At 44.3% G+C, this 16,957-nt stretch overlaps 1 protein-coding gene across 2 annotated transcripts in view; it reads left to right on the forward strand.

Moving 5' to 3' along the window:
- The window catches only part of HEMK1 (HemK methyltransferase 1, mitochondrial release factors N(5)-glutamine), a 35,751-nt gene that overhangs the window by 2,327 nt on the left and 16,467 nt on the right, over nt 1–16,957 (forward strand). For both annotated transcript variants that reach the window (XM_074914296.1, XM_074914297.1), the window contains exons 2-4: nt 63–506; nt 977–1,068; nt 3,613–3,706. In XM_074914296.1, coding sequence (XP_074770397.1) covers nt 216–506; nt 977–1,068; nt 3,613–3,706 — 477 coding nt within the window. In that variant the 5' untranslated portion in view covers nt 63–215. The remainder of the gene's footprint in view (nt 1–62; nt 507–976; nt 1,069–3,612; nt 3,707–16,957) is intronic.

The following is a 16,957-nucleotide window of genomic DNA, read 5'->3' on the forward strand; positions in this document are numbered from 1 at the left end:
GAGGGGAGCCTATGATTTGCTAGCCCAAGGGATTCAGGCTGTACTCTTGCCTTCTTTTCTAGACCAGAAGAGCTGCAAACCACTGCCATTTTCACGCTGCCCTGAGGAGAATTCACTGGCTGTGGTCAGCTGGTGCTTAGCCACAGTGGCTTGTAGCACCAAGTGTCCTGTGAGTCTCAGCACTGACTAGATCAGCTGATAGTAACAAGGAACACATGTGGAAGCCAGCAACTGATTTCACAACAATGAGATGCCTCACCCACCAGCTGCTCAGGAGGTTGTTGGGTCGCTCACCTCTGTGTGTGCCAGGGGGATTGAGTCAAAGTAAAGGTCCTATCCTCAGTCCAAAGCGGTCACCCTTGCGGCAGAGCTGCAGTGCAAGACCTGGGCTTGTGACTGCCACTGATGTGGTCAACTACTGGCAGAAGGTGTTTGAGACAAATGGGATCCCTGAAGCACGAGAATCCAGTGAATATATTGTGTCATTTGTCCTGGGAGCAAAAACAGTTAAGTAATAGAAAAGAATAAGGTCTGTGCATGCCTCTCACTTTTGTCATTTTGATTGAATCTCTTGCCTTCTTTTTATCTCACTTATAGGAAGTAGAACAACTTTTCCTTCCTTAGATGGCAGAGATAGTGAGGCATAGTTTATCAATGCTGGTAGAATACTTGGGGTCTCTTAAATGTCCTCTTTTGCAGAGACTGAAGTGTAACACAATGACACATAGCCATGCTGTACCCTCACTTGCCTGGTGGAATGGTTCTTAATTTAACCTATTCTTTTGAACCCTGAAAAGAGGCAGAAGAGCAGTTGTATAGCTTTGTCTTTAAACATGCAGATAGGTTCTCCTAATTGTCGTTTCCAGCAGTCCCAGGCACATGTGTTTGTCAGCATGCTGGGTCTCCCTGGAGGATGCCATTGGGAGGGTGCAGGGGACACCCAAGTGCACAGGTTTTAAAGTGAACTTGTCTTCAGTTTCAGAGCTTGAATTCCAAAAGCCTCTGCACTCCACTTACAGCAGTGCATCAGGAGCAAATCCAGCAGCTGAGCAATAAGCGACTAGAAAGGTAAGAGCATCATCTTACAGTCGTTCCTTTGGAGAGCTTTCCTTCAGTCTTAATGCAGCCAGAAGAATAGTGGCAGAGAGAAAGTAGGGGACCATTAGCAGCTGACATGTCAAGTAGCAGTGCTGTGTCTCTCATGGTGACCCAGGTGGTGGGCATTTGCTATTGTCAGTTAGCAAATCACCTGTCCGTCCTGTCTGTGAGAAAAGAGGGTTTAACGAGTGTTGCAGAGTTGAAGGAAACTGTCAGTACTGACTCAGTTGGGTACATTTTCATTAAGCCCTCTGTGCTTACAAAATTTAACTTTGGCCCCTTCTGTCTGATTCAGCACTCTCTTGAGCTGCCAGTCCTATACTGGTCTGTGTGTTGCTGTGCATTGCTTTCTAGGCTTTCCCAGCAGAGGGATTTCCCTGGTGTTTAGAATTATCCTTGATTGCTGTAGCTTTGGTCTCCATTTGTCTTCCATTTGCTTGCTCTGCCTAAGGGATTCTCTTAGTGCAAAAATGAAATGGGTTTGGTGTGAAGGAGCTACCTGTAATCAGGCTGGATCTGAGGAGTAGTGTGTGGGGAGAGGAAGTATTCAGGAACTTGGATCATTTAGAAGGTTGGGAGATGCTTGGGACTATGTTTGGAGGTAGCATCTTCCTGCTTGTTTACATGGGTGTGTTTATGATGTGGATCCTCATTTTGCTGTGCAGATTAATCCTGCTTCATCTTACACAGAATAGGTTGTGAGGGTTTTTCAGGGAGTCAATGTGTTAGCAGTGGTTATTGCTTGTAGGATCCGAGTGTCTTCCCTGAAATTTTCCTGCTGCTTTTGAGTCCTGTTTGACTTGCAAGTTGCTCTGTCTTAAGTGCTGTTAAGGTTGCAACAAATATCTGCTGTTCTACATGAAGAAGTGAGGTATGATGCCTCGCAGCAGCTGAAAACATGGCCCCAAAATTCATAGAATCATGTAATCATGGAGGTTGATGGGGACCTCTGGAAATTTAGTCCACCATTCCTGCTCAAAGCAGGATCAACTAGAGCAAGTTGCTCAGAGCCATGCCCAATTCAGCTTTTAATATATCCAAAGACAAATACTATACAGTCTCTCTGGACAGCCTGTTCCAGTGTTTGACTACCCTCACAGTGTTTAAAAAAAGAAAAAAAAAAGGGGGTGGTTCTTAGGTTTAGATGGAATTTTCTGTATTTCATTCTGTGCTCTTTGCCTGTCTTTTCACTGGATACCACTGAAAAGAGTCAGGCTCCGTCGTCTTCACTGCATCTCACCACATACATATGGTTATTAACGAGATTTCCTTCCCCTGACCCCCCAGCCTGAGCCTTCCCTTCTCAAGGCTAAACCATCCCAGCTCTCAGTCTCTCTCCTTGTATGTCAGATGCTTCAATCCCATAATCATCTTAATGGTAATTTGTTGGACTTACTCCAGTATGTCCATGTCTCTCCTGTACTGGGAGTCCAGCACTGCAGATGTTTCCTTCCAGTGCTGAGTAGAGGGGAGGGATCCCCTCACTCGACCTTCTGGCAACACTCTGCCTAATGCAGCTCAGGGAGCCATTGGCCTTCTCTGCAAGGCACGCTGCTGGCTCATGGTCAGCTTGTCCACTGGCTCCCCAGGGCCTTTTCTGCAAGGCTGCTGTCCAGCTGGTTGGCCCTCAGCCTGTACTGGTGCATGGGGTTATTCCTCCCCAGTTTATAGGACTTCATGTTACTTTTTGCTGGATTTCATGAGGTTCCTGTCAGCCTATTTCTCCAGCCTCCTGAGGTCCCTCTGAAAAGTCACACACCCATCTGGCCTGTTAACCACTCCTCCCAGTTTTCTGTCATCTGCAGACATGCTAAGGGTGCTCTCTGGCCCTTCATCCAAATCACTACTGAAGATGTGTTGTGTTGGCCCCACTGTTGACTCCAGGGGCACTCAACTAGTCATTGGCCTTCAGCTGAACTTTGTGCACTGGACATGGCCCTCCAAGCCTGCCAGTTCAGTCAATTTTCAGTCCACCTCATTTATCTAGTCCATACTTCATCAGTTTGTATATGAGTATGCTATGGGAGACAGTATCAAAACCATTAGGAAAGTCAAAATACAGAGTATTGATTACTCTCTCCCCATATACCAAGCTAGTCATTGTGTCGTGAGAGAGGATATGTCGTGAAGATATGGCTGTCAGGTTGGTCAGGAATGATTTCCCCTTTGTAAATCCATGCTGACTACTCCCAGTCACCTTCCTGTACTTTGTTTGGAAACAATCTCTAGGACTGTTTGTTCCATCACTTTCCCCAGTATCATGGTGAGGCTGACTGGCCTGTAGTTGCCCGAGCCCAGTGCTTGATGGCAAACTCTTTTGTGGGAATGGAGCTCGCACAGCTCCCTTAGAGTGCACATGCATGTTGCATGGGTGGTTGAGAGCCTTAGGGGTGTCTGGGTGCTCACCCTCAGCAGGGTTATCTGGTTAGTAATGAGGTAAGCATGGTATTGAGAGATTTTCTGTGTTATAGAGTGTAGTCCTACAGTGTTCACACTTGCTTTTGCCTGCCACAGAATGCCGGTGCAGTATGTGCTTGGCGAGTGGGACTTTCAGGACCTGACGCTGAAGATGAGACCCCCAGTATTTATTCCTCGGCCTGAAACAGAGGTATGAATGTGGAGAACGTGGCGGGGTGGGCTTGATTCTGTGAATTACATCGTACAATACAATCACAGCATGATTATGAAGGTGCCCTGCATATCGTGAGGTTGTAGTGATGAGGAGGTCAGATCACTTCTTCTAGAACACAAGGGGATTCTAAGCTTGTGATCTGGAACTGATGCTGGTGAACTTTGCCTGCTGGCTCAGAGCAAGAGATGTTGCAAGCTAGCATATCACTTAATTACTCAGAGTTACAACTCCGTTGATGGAAAGACTTGGCCTTCTTTCCTTATTTCTGCTATAGTAATGACTCCTAGAAGCTCAAAACCTATACTGCTATGTCTCAGTGGCTGAGTACTTTGATACAAGGATGAGAATCTCAAAGTTGTCCAAATACTGTTAGCAAAATCCTGTGGTAGTAGAAAATTGCTAGTGGAAAATGGTAATGGACTCTGGGGAGCTTGTTTGTCCATGTGCAGACTAAACCAGTGCAGGCTGGTAGGAGATGGCACCTACCACCTGTCTGATGGCTCCGCGGTGGTTTCTAGACAAACACTGGCAACTGAAGGGGTGTTGCCTGAGCTGTAACAAAACTAACAATGAAAAATGAAGGGTAAGTTCTGACCTGGGCTGGAGTTAAATATGAGTATCAGTTATAAGAATGTAAAGGACAGCCATACATGATCAAGGTAAAATTGTTTTCGCCAGGAAAGGGGAAAAGCCCAGAACTCCATGGTAATGCTTTCCCTGACAGTAGCCTAGCTTTCAGTTCATGGACCATCCTAGCTAGGAAGTCTTTCTGTTTACTAGTCCTCAGGAGGTGTTAGTTTGGTAAGGTGGGGTTTTTTTGGTTTTGAGTTGGTGGTTCTTTTTTGTTTGTTTGTTTGTGTTTTTTTGTTTTTTGTTTTTTTTCTTCTAGGAATTTGTTTTCTTTTGAAGCCTGTGTTAACTTCTGGGGATGAAGTAGTCTCCATAGCTTGTCCATTTAGGAGTCCCAGAAGCTTAAACCTGTTTTCAGTCTGACAGTCATTTCTTCAATCATTTGCCTGCTGCTTGGTGACTTGTACTATGCTGGCCTTCTGCTTAGGTCTCTGTAAGTAGGGGCCCATGCTGTAGAAAGAATGGAAAGGATTGTTCAGACAGAATGTCCCCTACTGCCAGTGTCAGAAGTGATGCCAGGACTGAGTGGTCTGTGGACATGGGAGGACCACCTTTGCTTTTTCTGGGGAAGGGTTAGCATTGGGAATGTATGAAGAAAGCAGCAGCTCACTTAAGAGAGGATGCAGTCTACAGAATCCTCATCTGACACCTTTTATTACACAAAGGCAGCTTATGCTTCCCTTGTGCCCTCTGAAGAAGATGGTGCTACTGAAATCTGTGAGAAGGTTCCAGGCAATTTAGTGGGAATCAGCACAACTACCACTTAGAGATCGTCCCATCTCAGCCTGTAGAAGAATATTCAGAACCAGGTTTGGTTTGGTGTGGGGCATTCAGCAGCATCTCACTGAGAGCCTGCTGGGCCCTAAATCATCGTGGTGACACTTGTGTCCAGAGGAGGTGTGAGCTCTCTGTTGTGTCTGGGTTTGATTGCTCTGTGGTGATTAAGTTTGGAGATAGGGCTCTAAGGAATAGTTTTGCCAGTTAGAGCCCAGTGATGGTTAGCTTTGTTATTGTCAACAGTATTTCTGCTCCGGTTGATTCAAGAGTGTTTCCAATCTCTAACTCTCCATTAATTTGTGGATGCAAAGTGAGCATTAAAACCAGGGAGAACTTGCATGTCTGCAAGTCAGAACATCTGCTGGCAAGGCTTCCTCTGGTGCTGCGCTCTAATTCTTTCCATGAAGTGCCAGGCTTCAAACAAAGGCCTATTGTGTGGAGTGGAAGCCAGGGTGGCTAATGCCTGAGAACGCTGTTAATTGTGCCCACATGTGTGATTTTGGTAAAAGCATCTCCACTGGCCCAAAATAAAATGCAGTCCTGTCTAACATGGTGTGTTTGGAACCACTTAACATACCCTGGTGCAAAAAAGCATAAACAGCTTAACCCAAACCTTGTCTCTCTGGGAAAACTTTATTTGATGTGTCACAGTACTTACTATGAAGGCACATTTTTAGCACATTTATTATAGAAGGTCAGAAGTTTATGATGATAGCTCAGGAATGGAGCTCTGTTGGCAACCGAGAATTTTCTTGCGATCTGGTGCTGGGGATGTTACTTGGACAGGAAGAGCATGGGGACAAGATCCAGCTATTTAGCAGCACCTGACAGGACATAGCTTTAGGCATGTGCTGCTTCCAGGAACTGTGTACTCTGTGTAACCTGTTGCACGAAGTGAGGTGGTGTCCAGATCCTTTCCTTCTGCTAGGAAGGAAGGGCTGGTTGTCTCTGACTCAGAGCTTTTTGTGATGTGTTTGGGTTGGGGTTTGCCTATGTTTTGTTTCAGAGTCGTTTTTCCAGACTCATTGGAATTAAAAACCGTAGTGGAAACATCTCCTCTCAAAAATATTGAAGTTGGTTCTATCTGTTACTCTCATTCTGTTTAGAATTTGTCTGCAGCATTCTTAAAACTGATAGTGCTGAAATTTTTCACCAAATAATACCTGTAAATAATCCTTGTTCTTTAGAAAGCAGTTCATTATCAACATTGATATCCCAGGTTCAAGTTGTTTATTTGTGACTGCACACATAAGCCATGTGGCACTTTTTTGTCCTTGGCTGAGTAAATGTGACTCCCTAAATTGACTTGCTAGTATAGATACACAAGCAGCTGCAAAATTTGCTTTCCAGTTATATTTATGCAGCTTCTGCAAATGCTTCTGCTTGTTGATTCAAAGACTAAAAGGAAAAGCAGCCATCTTTATCATGAACATTTTGTTCTACAGTTACAACAGAAGGGTTATAACTCTTGCTCCCAGACACGTTGGTAATGGCATGAAGGCAAACACAGTATGACATAAACCACCAGCATTGTTTTCAGTCCTGGGGACAGAGGGACACATGCAAAGAGAGAAGCTCAGCTGTCTGCTTAATTTTGCCCTGTGTGAAATTTACCCCTTTTTAGCCTATTTACTGTTCTCTGGTAGCTGAGTCCTCTCCCATTTGCTCCCTCCGGGAATATTTTTTTCAGCACATGTGGCTTCATTTGTCTGTTCCATGGGAATCCAAGTGGGGAGGGGGCAGGCAGCCAGAATTAGGAAACTAGCAGGTCCTGTTTAAGCTCTGAGAGCAGGGTAACAAAGCTGGTTGCATTCAGTCATAGCTTTTTTGACCCGTAGGGCTGATAGATACTTCTGTGAGAAAACATGTTGTGTTGGAGGAGAGTTTTGTTAAGCAGTCCTCAGTCTCCCCTTCCTCCAGCTACCTGGCCCTCCGTGAGCAAAGCTTTGGACTTGCTGCTGCAAGCAAGGGCTTGCAGAACCCAGCATGCTGCCTGTTTTCCCCAGGTGATCATCAGAGCCAGGCTTTGCAATGGGGAGGTGTTTGGGTCAAAGTTTAGGCGTGTGCTCAGTCTTGTGAATTGTCTTTGTTATGTGATTATTATTGTAATGTCAAGGACTCCCTGTCTCAGCATTGCCTGGTCACTATTAATGGAGGAGAAAGTCCTTTCACAAAGCAAGGCCGTCTGAAACTCGGGCAGCAGCCTTGTGGATCAGAGGAAAACTAGGACAAAGAGAAGGAGAACTCAGACAACCGTGGATACATCATTCCTTTTTTGTCCCGGCAAATATAGGCTAAATGAATCCTCACCATGACTTCGTTAAGGAAAGGTGTGGTTTGGTCCAGGACTTCTCCGCAGGATGTAGTTCGGGGTGTGTGGCTCACCGGGCTTTTACCCCTAGAGGGCACTCCAGGCTTAGGCTCGTGCCGTTCCTGATGGTTCTATTTCTTATTAATTACTGTAGGATTGCCGCCGTTTCTGATCCCCTCCTCTGAGATGCTGTGCTTTAAAGCAAATAAAGGCTTAGCTGTTCAGTTGAAACAAACGGTCAATTTTTTTTATCCTTTGCAACTAATGTGTGGGTAGAGTCAGGTTCTTGGACATCGAGTTTTTGTTTTTGCTGGAGGAAGGCTGCTGGGAGGAGAGTTCCGGTTCTGCTTGGGAGGATTGTCACAGTCTCGCCATCCCCTCTGACCCTCAGGCCACCCAGGACTCCCCTGGTGACATCTCCTTGACCTGTTGTGGTCTCAGCACAAGCTCAGACCCTGTGTAATTATTTTCTGTCTTGGCTTTGTTGTGGTGGCTGTGTCATGAGAACAGTCCATTGTCCTGTAAGGTGGGTAGACTGACCGTAGTGTGAGGATGTGTGTTCAGCCTGGGAGACATCTTAGGGAAAGAAATTACAGGTCTATGCCGTGTTGAACATTTTTTAGTAGTTATGCAAAAAAGATTGTGGTTGCAATCTCCTGTGAGAGCAAGAAAAAAGACAGTGGATCAGACTATATTGGTCTGTCTTGTGCAATGTACTGTGTCTGATCACATGTAGCAGATGGTGGGGACAAAATTACAAGGGAAAAGATGGGTATGGAGGGATCCCCCCTTCTTTTGACAGTCAGCAGTTAATGGCTGCTCTTAGCCCAAGCTGGATTTGGGGCCATCCTGCTTCATAATCAATAATGGATCTGTCCTCCATTGACTTGTTTAATCCTCTTTTGAGTCTGTGTCTAGCCCCATGACATCATCTGACAGCAAATCTTTCTAATTTGGTATTGTGAAGTATTTTCTTTGCTTCTGGGGCTGCCTGCTCATTTGGCAGGAAAGCCCTTCTTACTGTGTGTGTAACACAAACCATTCATGCCCTTTATAGAATCTGTAATTTTTAGTCCTGTCGCTGTCTAATCAATTCTTTTTCCACCTATGACTTTTCCCAAGACAGGTTGTTTCTTTCCCACGGTAACATGCTCAATACACCAAAACCGTTGTTGTTTACTTGCGTCTGTCAGCTGAATGGCAGTCATTGTGCTGGGCTGTTCTGAAAAGCAGTTTAGGCAAAGATTTGCTCAGAGAAGCCTTTCATGAAGTTTAACCTTACTTCTAGCTAAGTGTAATCATTAACCTTTCAAGAAAGTCAAGCACACAGAAAAGGAAGGATTTTTGCTTCCTGACATGTATATGCAAATATACAGATAGCAAGGTGGGGCCTTTCTCTGGTGCTTTATGTCAAAGCAGTGCTTCACATTTTCTGGTTTAATCAGTGCTAAAAGGAAGCTCTTGATGCCGAATGGCCTTTCATTTCCCTAATTTCATTGCCACAGATGGTTAATTTTTTTGAAAGGTCAAAAGGTCACAGTGGCTAGTGAGTACAGGCATTGATCAGGAGTCAAGAGACTTTTTTTTCATAGTTTTTCCTCTGATCAGTTGTCTCTTCAAAGGAAGGCTGTTTCATCTTGCTGTGTTACTGGCTTCACAGTTTGGGAAATGAAAAGGATAATGGTGCTCTATCTTGCAATAGCTTGAGATCCTTTCTTGAAATATAGATATGTAGACTCCTGTAAGGTATATTGAACATAAATGCAATAGGGCATTATTTAATAGATCAAAAATTAACTGCTATCTGTCAAAATGTAGCTGTAAACAGACATGCTAAAGTTGCAGCACTGCTATTGTGGCTTCACACAGATCAGATTTTGCCCACATGATAGGCAATATTTTATCAGTGTGTTGGAGAAAAACAATGTTTTCTCAAAGTGGGCTGTGGCACAGAGGCTGGGGAATGGGAATTATGAAGGAAGCCTGGTTTTGCCGCAGAGTAATTGGAATTGCCCTTTAAGCTAGGCACAAGTGTTTAATAGGATCATATATGCAGAGACAAATAATGCAGCCTGTGCCTTGTGGCTGAGGGGCTTCACTGCCAGAAGATCTTGGAGAAAGATTTGAGGCTTTTACAGGTATTCTGACCATGAGCACCCATTTTCAGCGGGCTGCCTAGCAGGCTAATGTGATTCTTGCATGTGATAACAGGGGACTGCCAAATCCAAATAATCTGTATACTGCAGTAGTGGAATAGTTGCAAAAATCTTATGTTACTGACCAGTTGAGAAAGAAATGTAAAACTAGGTTTGGCGAAGAACCAGTAAATAGATTAACAGCTGGAAAAAATCTGCCTTGTTGTAAAAGACTTGTAGCTCATCAAAGACAAGTTAATTACCTGGCACAGGGAGCAGAAATTTGATAACAGAAGTCTCTTTGGTTCCATAAGTGTACAACAAGCACCATAAATGCAGGCCACAAAAGGTGCACATTTTTTACAGAGTGTAATTGATGACTGAAACAGTTTAGCAGGAGTCTATTGCTGGCCACTTTAAAATCAGGACAGGATGTTTTCCCAAGACAGATTTCTTTTTCAAAAGGAAATGGAGGAAGAAACAGGATTGTTCCTGGCTATCTGGCCAAGATGAACTATGGCAGTAGTTTCTCCTGGCTTCCTATGCAAGAAAAAAAGGCTGTGCTAGTGCAGAGGATTACTTTATATTTGGTGACTTCCAGGACAGACTCAAAAATGTAAATTTAAAGCTAAAATCTGTGCTGAAGGCAAGGAAAGCAGCAGCTGTTCTTTTAAGTCATGCACAAACCTGTTCCCCAGGCGAACTTATATAGAATTTCCTTATATGTTCTCACAGATCTCTGTGTTCTTAATGCCTTTATTTTTTGCCCCTAAAAGAACTCTATGAAGTCTTTAGCTTTTTAATCTCCCTTTTCCAGTTGAAAGAGGGTCTTTATTCCTGTGAGTTTCAGCTGAGTAGCTTAGCTCATCAACAGTGAGAGCTGGATTTAGGACTAGAACTGGAGAAAAGCAAACTATAAAATGTCTGTAATATGAGGGATTGGATTTGAGGGCATTTCCATGTGAACAGGGGAAAAAAAACCCCAAACATTTCCTACCCACCAGCTCCTTTTAGACATCCAAGTAACTGGAACTTCAGAGCTAGGGCTTAGCGTACTGGACCAGTGCATCTGTCCAGGTACTTCACGCAGCAGTGGTCAATACTGGTATCTGCAGAGAAGGAAAATGCCTTGCTTCTGGAGAGATGTGCCAAGATAGAGTTTTGTGCTGGAGACACGAGGTGCAGCCATTTTACAGTGACTTTGATCCACTGTTCCTGCCCCTCTGGGGTGTGGCTAAGTTTAGGTGTGGCAGCTGTAGTAATTTCTTTTGGGCACTAGCACATGCGGGTTGCAAAGGTTGCTGCCTTTTGGTGAAGTCGTTTCTGGTGCTGTCACAGTCTCTTCTCCAACAGGAACTGCTTCTGTTTTGTGACAAAGAAGCCAAAGCCCTTCCTCGGTATTAGGTGTGCTTTTACCTGTTTGTCACTGCTTCTGCCTAGAGCTACCTTTTCTTTCTGGATCAGTGGCTCCTTCTACAGTTGTTCTGGTATTTTGCTTTCTGTACATGTATAGGGGAAGTTTTATCGGTTTTGCGCAACATTTTCTCTTTCTTGCTGTGGTGCCAGGCAGAAGAGCCTAGGACAAAAATGCTGTAGCCTGCCTGCCCACTAAGCACTGATCTGGTTTGGTGGCTTGCTTCTGGAAGGAGGGTACGTGGCAGTAATCTTCTAGGGCCATTGCCATGGAGTGAGGTGTCAGGTTTGGCTTCCTGGTGTGTTGTCATGTGCTGACTGGCAGCCAAGTGGACAAACAGGAGGGGAGGGGTGATTCAGTTAGTATCAGATCAGGCTCCATGGAAAGTCCTGGATTCTGAGAACAGAAGTTTCTGGAAAGCACACAAATAAGTAGAACATTCCCAGGAAGTGTGCGAGAGCAGAGAGAAGGTTATCCAGGTTTTCATGTGTCTTTTGCTTTCCTTGTCCTGTTTGTTAACCTGGGAAGTTAGACCTTCTTGCCACCCTGTCCTGTCCCCTTGGAAACTTGTCTTCCCTGCTTTCCCCAGAGCATGTGGGGCACGAAAAAAGGGTGTTTCCAGGGAATGCAATGTGAGTTTGTGACCTCCACCCTTGCCTTTCCCATTTCTTCCCTCCTCTGTTTTTTCTTAGCCTTGTACTTTTAATCACAGAAACATCAGCTGGTTCTTTCACCGTTGTTGGACTGTAGCACGTGATTGCCTCAACTCTGGACTGCCGCACAGCTCTGTAGCCACCACTGAGCAGCAAGAATCTTTGCTGTTTCCTCCCGACTGTCTTGGTGCTGAAAGCTGCCTGACCTTGCGCTGTCTGCTCGTTGGAGCTGTGCAGCTGTGGAGCTTGTGGTTTGGGTGCTGGCAGACACTGTCCTCATGCTTTCTTTGTGCAGCTGCGGTTCCAAGAAATACAGTGAACTAGAGACCTGGCCGCAGGGAGTGGGAGGCAATACCAAGAACCTGTCAGAACATGGGTGTGTGCTGGGGGGGGGTGTTGGGGAACCAGAGTTGTGGGTGGAAGGGTGAGGTAGAGGCTCATGGGAAGCTGGAGGTGTTCACAAAGTTTTGCCTTTGTTTTACTCAACAGAGAAGATGGCGGGGGGGAGGGAAATGCAACCAAATAAACCAGATAAATGACAGTGTGAACTTAGGGTGAATCAGGCAGTGAAGCAAGACTTCCTGGAATCACAAGGTGAGATCAGGCTGTGCATGGCTTGGCTAGGAGACAAAAGCTTGAGAACCTCTGAGTGCTGGAAATTAAGTAGCATGGGAAGCAAATATTTGTGTCCCCTGTATATGGAACCACCAGTAATAGGTCTCTTCTAGTCCTTGCAAGTTGTTCTTTTGCTTATCAGGGCCAGATATCCTTCTCCCTCCCAAGGATGTCCTGCATTTTCCCCTGTAGATTTTTAAATTTACTTCTGGCGAAGATATATAGGGTCTGGATGCTGCCACCATCTCCCCACTCCGTTTTGTGCTAAGCAACAGAATTTAGGTCCCTGAAAATCTATCACTTGATGCCTGCATCACTTCTAGCCCAGCGCAATGTAAAAACACATTCAGATACTTTGCTTTGCACCTAACTTACCACCCTCAAGTTTGAGGTGGCTGGTGCTCTTGAATATTTGAACAAAATTCTGTAAAAGGGGGTGAAGGGGAAGTTCACTGATTATTGCTGTGCAAGAGGAGTTTGCAACATGCAGAGAGATTGGGATTTAGTCATGCTGGTAACTGCAGAGCTGTGAGCTGGCCCCATTCCTAAGCCTAGCCTGTTGCCCCGGCTGTCATGCTGTATGCCTGTACCAGGTGACATAGGCCCTGGAGCACACTGGCATTGCTGCTGTGCCCTGGAAAGGTGCGTGGCAATCCTGCAAACTGCAGGGGAGAGGACAGCTCTGGAGCAGTTTTAGCCATACATAAGATCTGACCTTTTCATGAGACTTCTAGCTCTTCCTCTCTGCTGCTTGAACATCTCTGTACACCCATCTATTGCATGAAATGTGTAATCTGCCCCTGCAAGCAGATGTCAACAGCTCTGAGTTGTGGGGGCTGCCCAAGCCATGTCCAGGCCCCTCCTTCCCTTTCACCTTCATGGCATTGCTAGCAAAAGCAGATAGAGGTTTTTAGTTTCTCTCTGGGTTTGTCTGTTTGCTATTCAGTCCCTCCACTCTTTCCAAAAGTGGCTTTTGCTGGGGGAAGTAGCTTTTTGCACAGACTAGGGGAGAAAAGAAATTTAAAATGTTCCATTTCCGCACTCTGACACAAATATCACACTTATACCCACGTGTGTGTACACCACGCATACTGTAAGCAATAATTTGAATTTTAATAACTTCACAGTTAGGCATTCATCCTGTCCATTGGTTAGCATACTGTGGGTAAATGTGGAATCGGGTCACATTGCTAAGCTACTTTTTGAATTTATGATTTTACTTGCTCCTTATTGCAGCACTTTGGGGTGTGTTTTTTTTATTTACAGTTTTTATCTACAACAGTAAAACCAGATTATTCAAGAGCAGGCAAGCACTGTTTGTTTAGATGATGTGGGAATCTTGTTATGATCTTTGTGCCTTCTGCTTTTCTGCAGGAGGTCAGTTGCCCTCACACAACTGTAGACCTGCCTGTTCCTAACTGGAGTTTTGGGGACCCGTTTCCATGATCTAAAGTGGAAGGTGTGGATGAGGCTTCAGGAGCTTTGGGTGCAATGCTCTGGTCTGCCATGGTCTTCTTTTGTGGGTCTGGGATTGTCACTGTTCTAGAGCTGCTTGTCTGGAAAATGGAAGTTGTGAGGATAAATGTGTTAAAGGTACTGAAGTGCTCAGCGTGTTGCAGGGACAAGGCACCTGATCAAGCCAACTTATTTTTCCTCTCTTAGAGATTACAAAGACACACTGATTGTCAAGTCTTTGTTTTGTCCAAAATAACAGTTTTCTGTAGTGAAGGACATTTCTCTCTCTGTATTGAATCCTGTAAATGGTGTAAATGAAAGTAAGCCCTTTTGAACAGCCTGCCATTTCAGTTTAGAGTGGCAGGTTGTGGAGAATTTACCTAACATATTCCAAAGATTAATCACTTAGGCTGCCAAAGTGTTTTCTCTCATTTCCCAGTGGAATTTATATAATTTCATCTCTCAACCTTTAGAGCTGGTGATCAAACTGATGCTTAAGATGGCTTTTAGCGATGCTGGCATTATATTAGCAGATGTTTGATTCTGAATCTGTTCAGTCTGAGATGTGGGGTATCCTACACAATAAAGACCACAGCCTTTGGCCATCTACTGTTGTCCCAGTTTCTCTGTGTCTGGGACTGGCATCTCTTTTTAGCACATTCTGCCTCTTTGCTGCTCTTCTCCAGCTGTGGCTCTAGTCAGATTCTTCTACAGAGGCAGGGAATGTCTGTCTTGCAGGGTATTTTGTAGTCTGTATGAACTCTGTAGTGCATGCCCAGAAATACTTCATCTCCCAAGATGAGATCTGAAGGTGGTTCTGCAAAGTGCTGTAATTTATCAGTTTCCAGTGCTGACATCTTGGGAGATGATGGTGTGCTTGGAGAAGCACAGATTTTGGCCGGATCACTTGCTAAAACATGAAAAATACTGAGAACAATCTGAAGAATGCTGTTTCAAAATTATTTTGGATAACTTGATCCTTCATGATTTCTGAAAAGGAAACCTAGTGGCAGTGGCAGTGGGCTAACTGGACATACTCTGTATCACAGTTGCTGGGTTTTCCTGATTCTTTTACAGTTGTTGGGGAAATGTGGTTTTCATGTGTAATCTGTAAGTAAAGAAAAAGACTATGTTATCACAGCCAAATTACAGAATGTCAGAATGTCTTATTCCAGTGCATTGTTTGGTCTCTGCTTCTTGCTTTTAATACATACATAATTGCAAATTTAATTCAACATTGAATAATCTGTACTAGTAATTTTTTTCCCTGTCAGTTAGAATATACCTTCTGTTTTGCTTGCTGATTGAATTTATTTCATAAAAGAATTTATCTTCATAATTAGAGCTTTTTGACTGTAGTGAGATACTAATGTCCTGAAAAGGATGTAGTTTCTTTAGGATGCTACATTATTTTTCATACATTTTCATTTTGAACTCTTATAATAAAGGTGTGTATTAGGAAAGTTAACTAGCCTTTTCCTCAGTATATGAAAAGCAAGGTAGTCAGAAGTAGGATACAAAGCCTAAGTAATACCAACATCCCTTTTTTAATATACATGTGGTAGAAACTGAAATCAGTCATATTTAAATAGGAACTTTGGCAAGCTAAAATACTTTCATTGTGGAATGTGTAAAGTAGAAGTTCCATTAAAAACTCCAAGCTTGAAATTACTAATGAGAAGCCTTAAGGAAGTTAATAAATGCTGACAGTAGTTTTACTGTATGGAAGTTATATTTGAACATTTGTAATCAATAACTTGTGCTACACTGTGATCAGCCCTGGAGACAGATGGTTCTTCTGAGTTACTGCAGAGATTTCCTGGAAATAAGTGTAAGTGACCAGAAATGGCTGGTATTTAAAAGAGTGATTTAATGTCTGAGAAGAATTTTTTGGGTGGCTTTTCTTCTGTAGTCTGGGAATCATCAGGACCTGCTTCCCCAAACCAGCTGTGGTTACAATCTCTGGCTGTCTCCATTGCAGAAGTGTTTTCAGAATGATTCATCTGGAGCTGTCAGCGGAAAGGCAAAAGCCATTTCTACCACAAAAGTGGGTAGATAAGTTGTTTTATTTTGCCCTGTTATCTGCGTGCTGCTAGTCCTCTAATGGTTTCCTACAGTCCTATTGGGATCCTGCATGTTTTCCTCCATAATTGTCTAGGAAAGGAATCCCTGAGCAGTAAAAAGGAATATGTGATTTTTCGGAGGCTGTCAGCAAAACTCCCTTATGAGTGCAGTGCCAGTAACAACATGGTAACCAGAGCAGGGCATTGCAGAGTGGCTCCTCACACCTGGCTGAGGCTACCTGAGGTATCAGTCACCAAACTTAACTTTGCAGTGAAGACACGCTTCTGGGTGAGGCCTCTCAGAATACTGCCCTCCAGCCTGTGGGCTGTTCTTGTTCTCTCTTGGGCTTTTGGGTATGAGCACAGCAGAGCTCGTTGCTGAGGGGCACTGGAAGCTGTGGAAGGCAGAGGGCACAGTCTGGAGAAGCACAGAAGCTGTTGTCATTGAGTGTCTGGTGAGCAAAGGTGTGGGCATCTCTGGCTATTTCCAGCTCAACAGTTGGAGAAGATTTGAGAGAAAACAATGAAAACAGTTGAAGGTGCTTGTTGTTAAAAAGCCCCTGAAGGCCCCAAAAGGCTGTGAAAAGGAGCCTATAGAAAATCGAGAACAGTGGTTCCTGAAAGGCTATTGTTGGCAGAGCCAGGCCACTAGAAAAGCAGCAAAACCAAACACAGCTGAGTTGAAAATGACAAAGGCTCAGAAAAGCTGATCTGAAGAAGTAGTAATGTTACTAGAAATATGGAGTGTTTACACATTCAAATAAACCAAATCTTTCTTCCTTATGCTTTCAGCAGGAGGAATCAAGAGGCAAACAGTTCTATTAAAATGGAGTGGTTCAAAGTTGCCTGGCTTTGCAAGGCCCAGATAATGTTGAAATATGCCTGGTTTTCCGTCTGGGACTGTGAAGTAGTACAAGCTTCACTTCTGTTCTCTAAGCACTGGGTGCGTGCTTGCATGCAGCGGCATAGTACTTTAATATGTTTAAAAGCAATCCGTGTCTTTGTGGGAAACCTTAGAAAATATTGTCTGACTTTTACAGCCTGTGTCTCAGGTGCTCTGTTGCAGGGGATGTTTTGTTGAAGCTCATCACAGAACAGCTTGAGTTGGAAGGGACCTTAAAGCTCATCCAGTCCCACCCCCTTGCCATGGGCAGGGACACCTTCCACCAGCCCA

The sequence above is a fragment of the Athene noctua genome, chromosome 10 (assembly GCF_965140245.1).
Source record: "Athene noctua chromosome 10, bAthNoc1.hap1.1, whole genome shotgun sequence".
In the NCBI taxonomy this organism is placed as follows: Eukaryota; Metazoa; Chordata; class Aves; order Strigiformes; family Strigidae; genus Athene; species Athene noctua.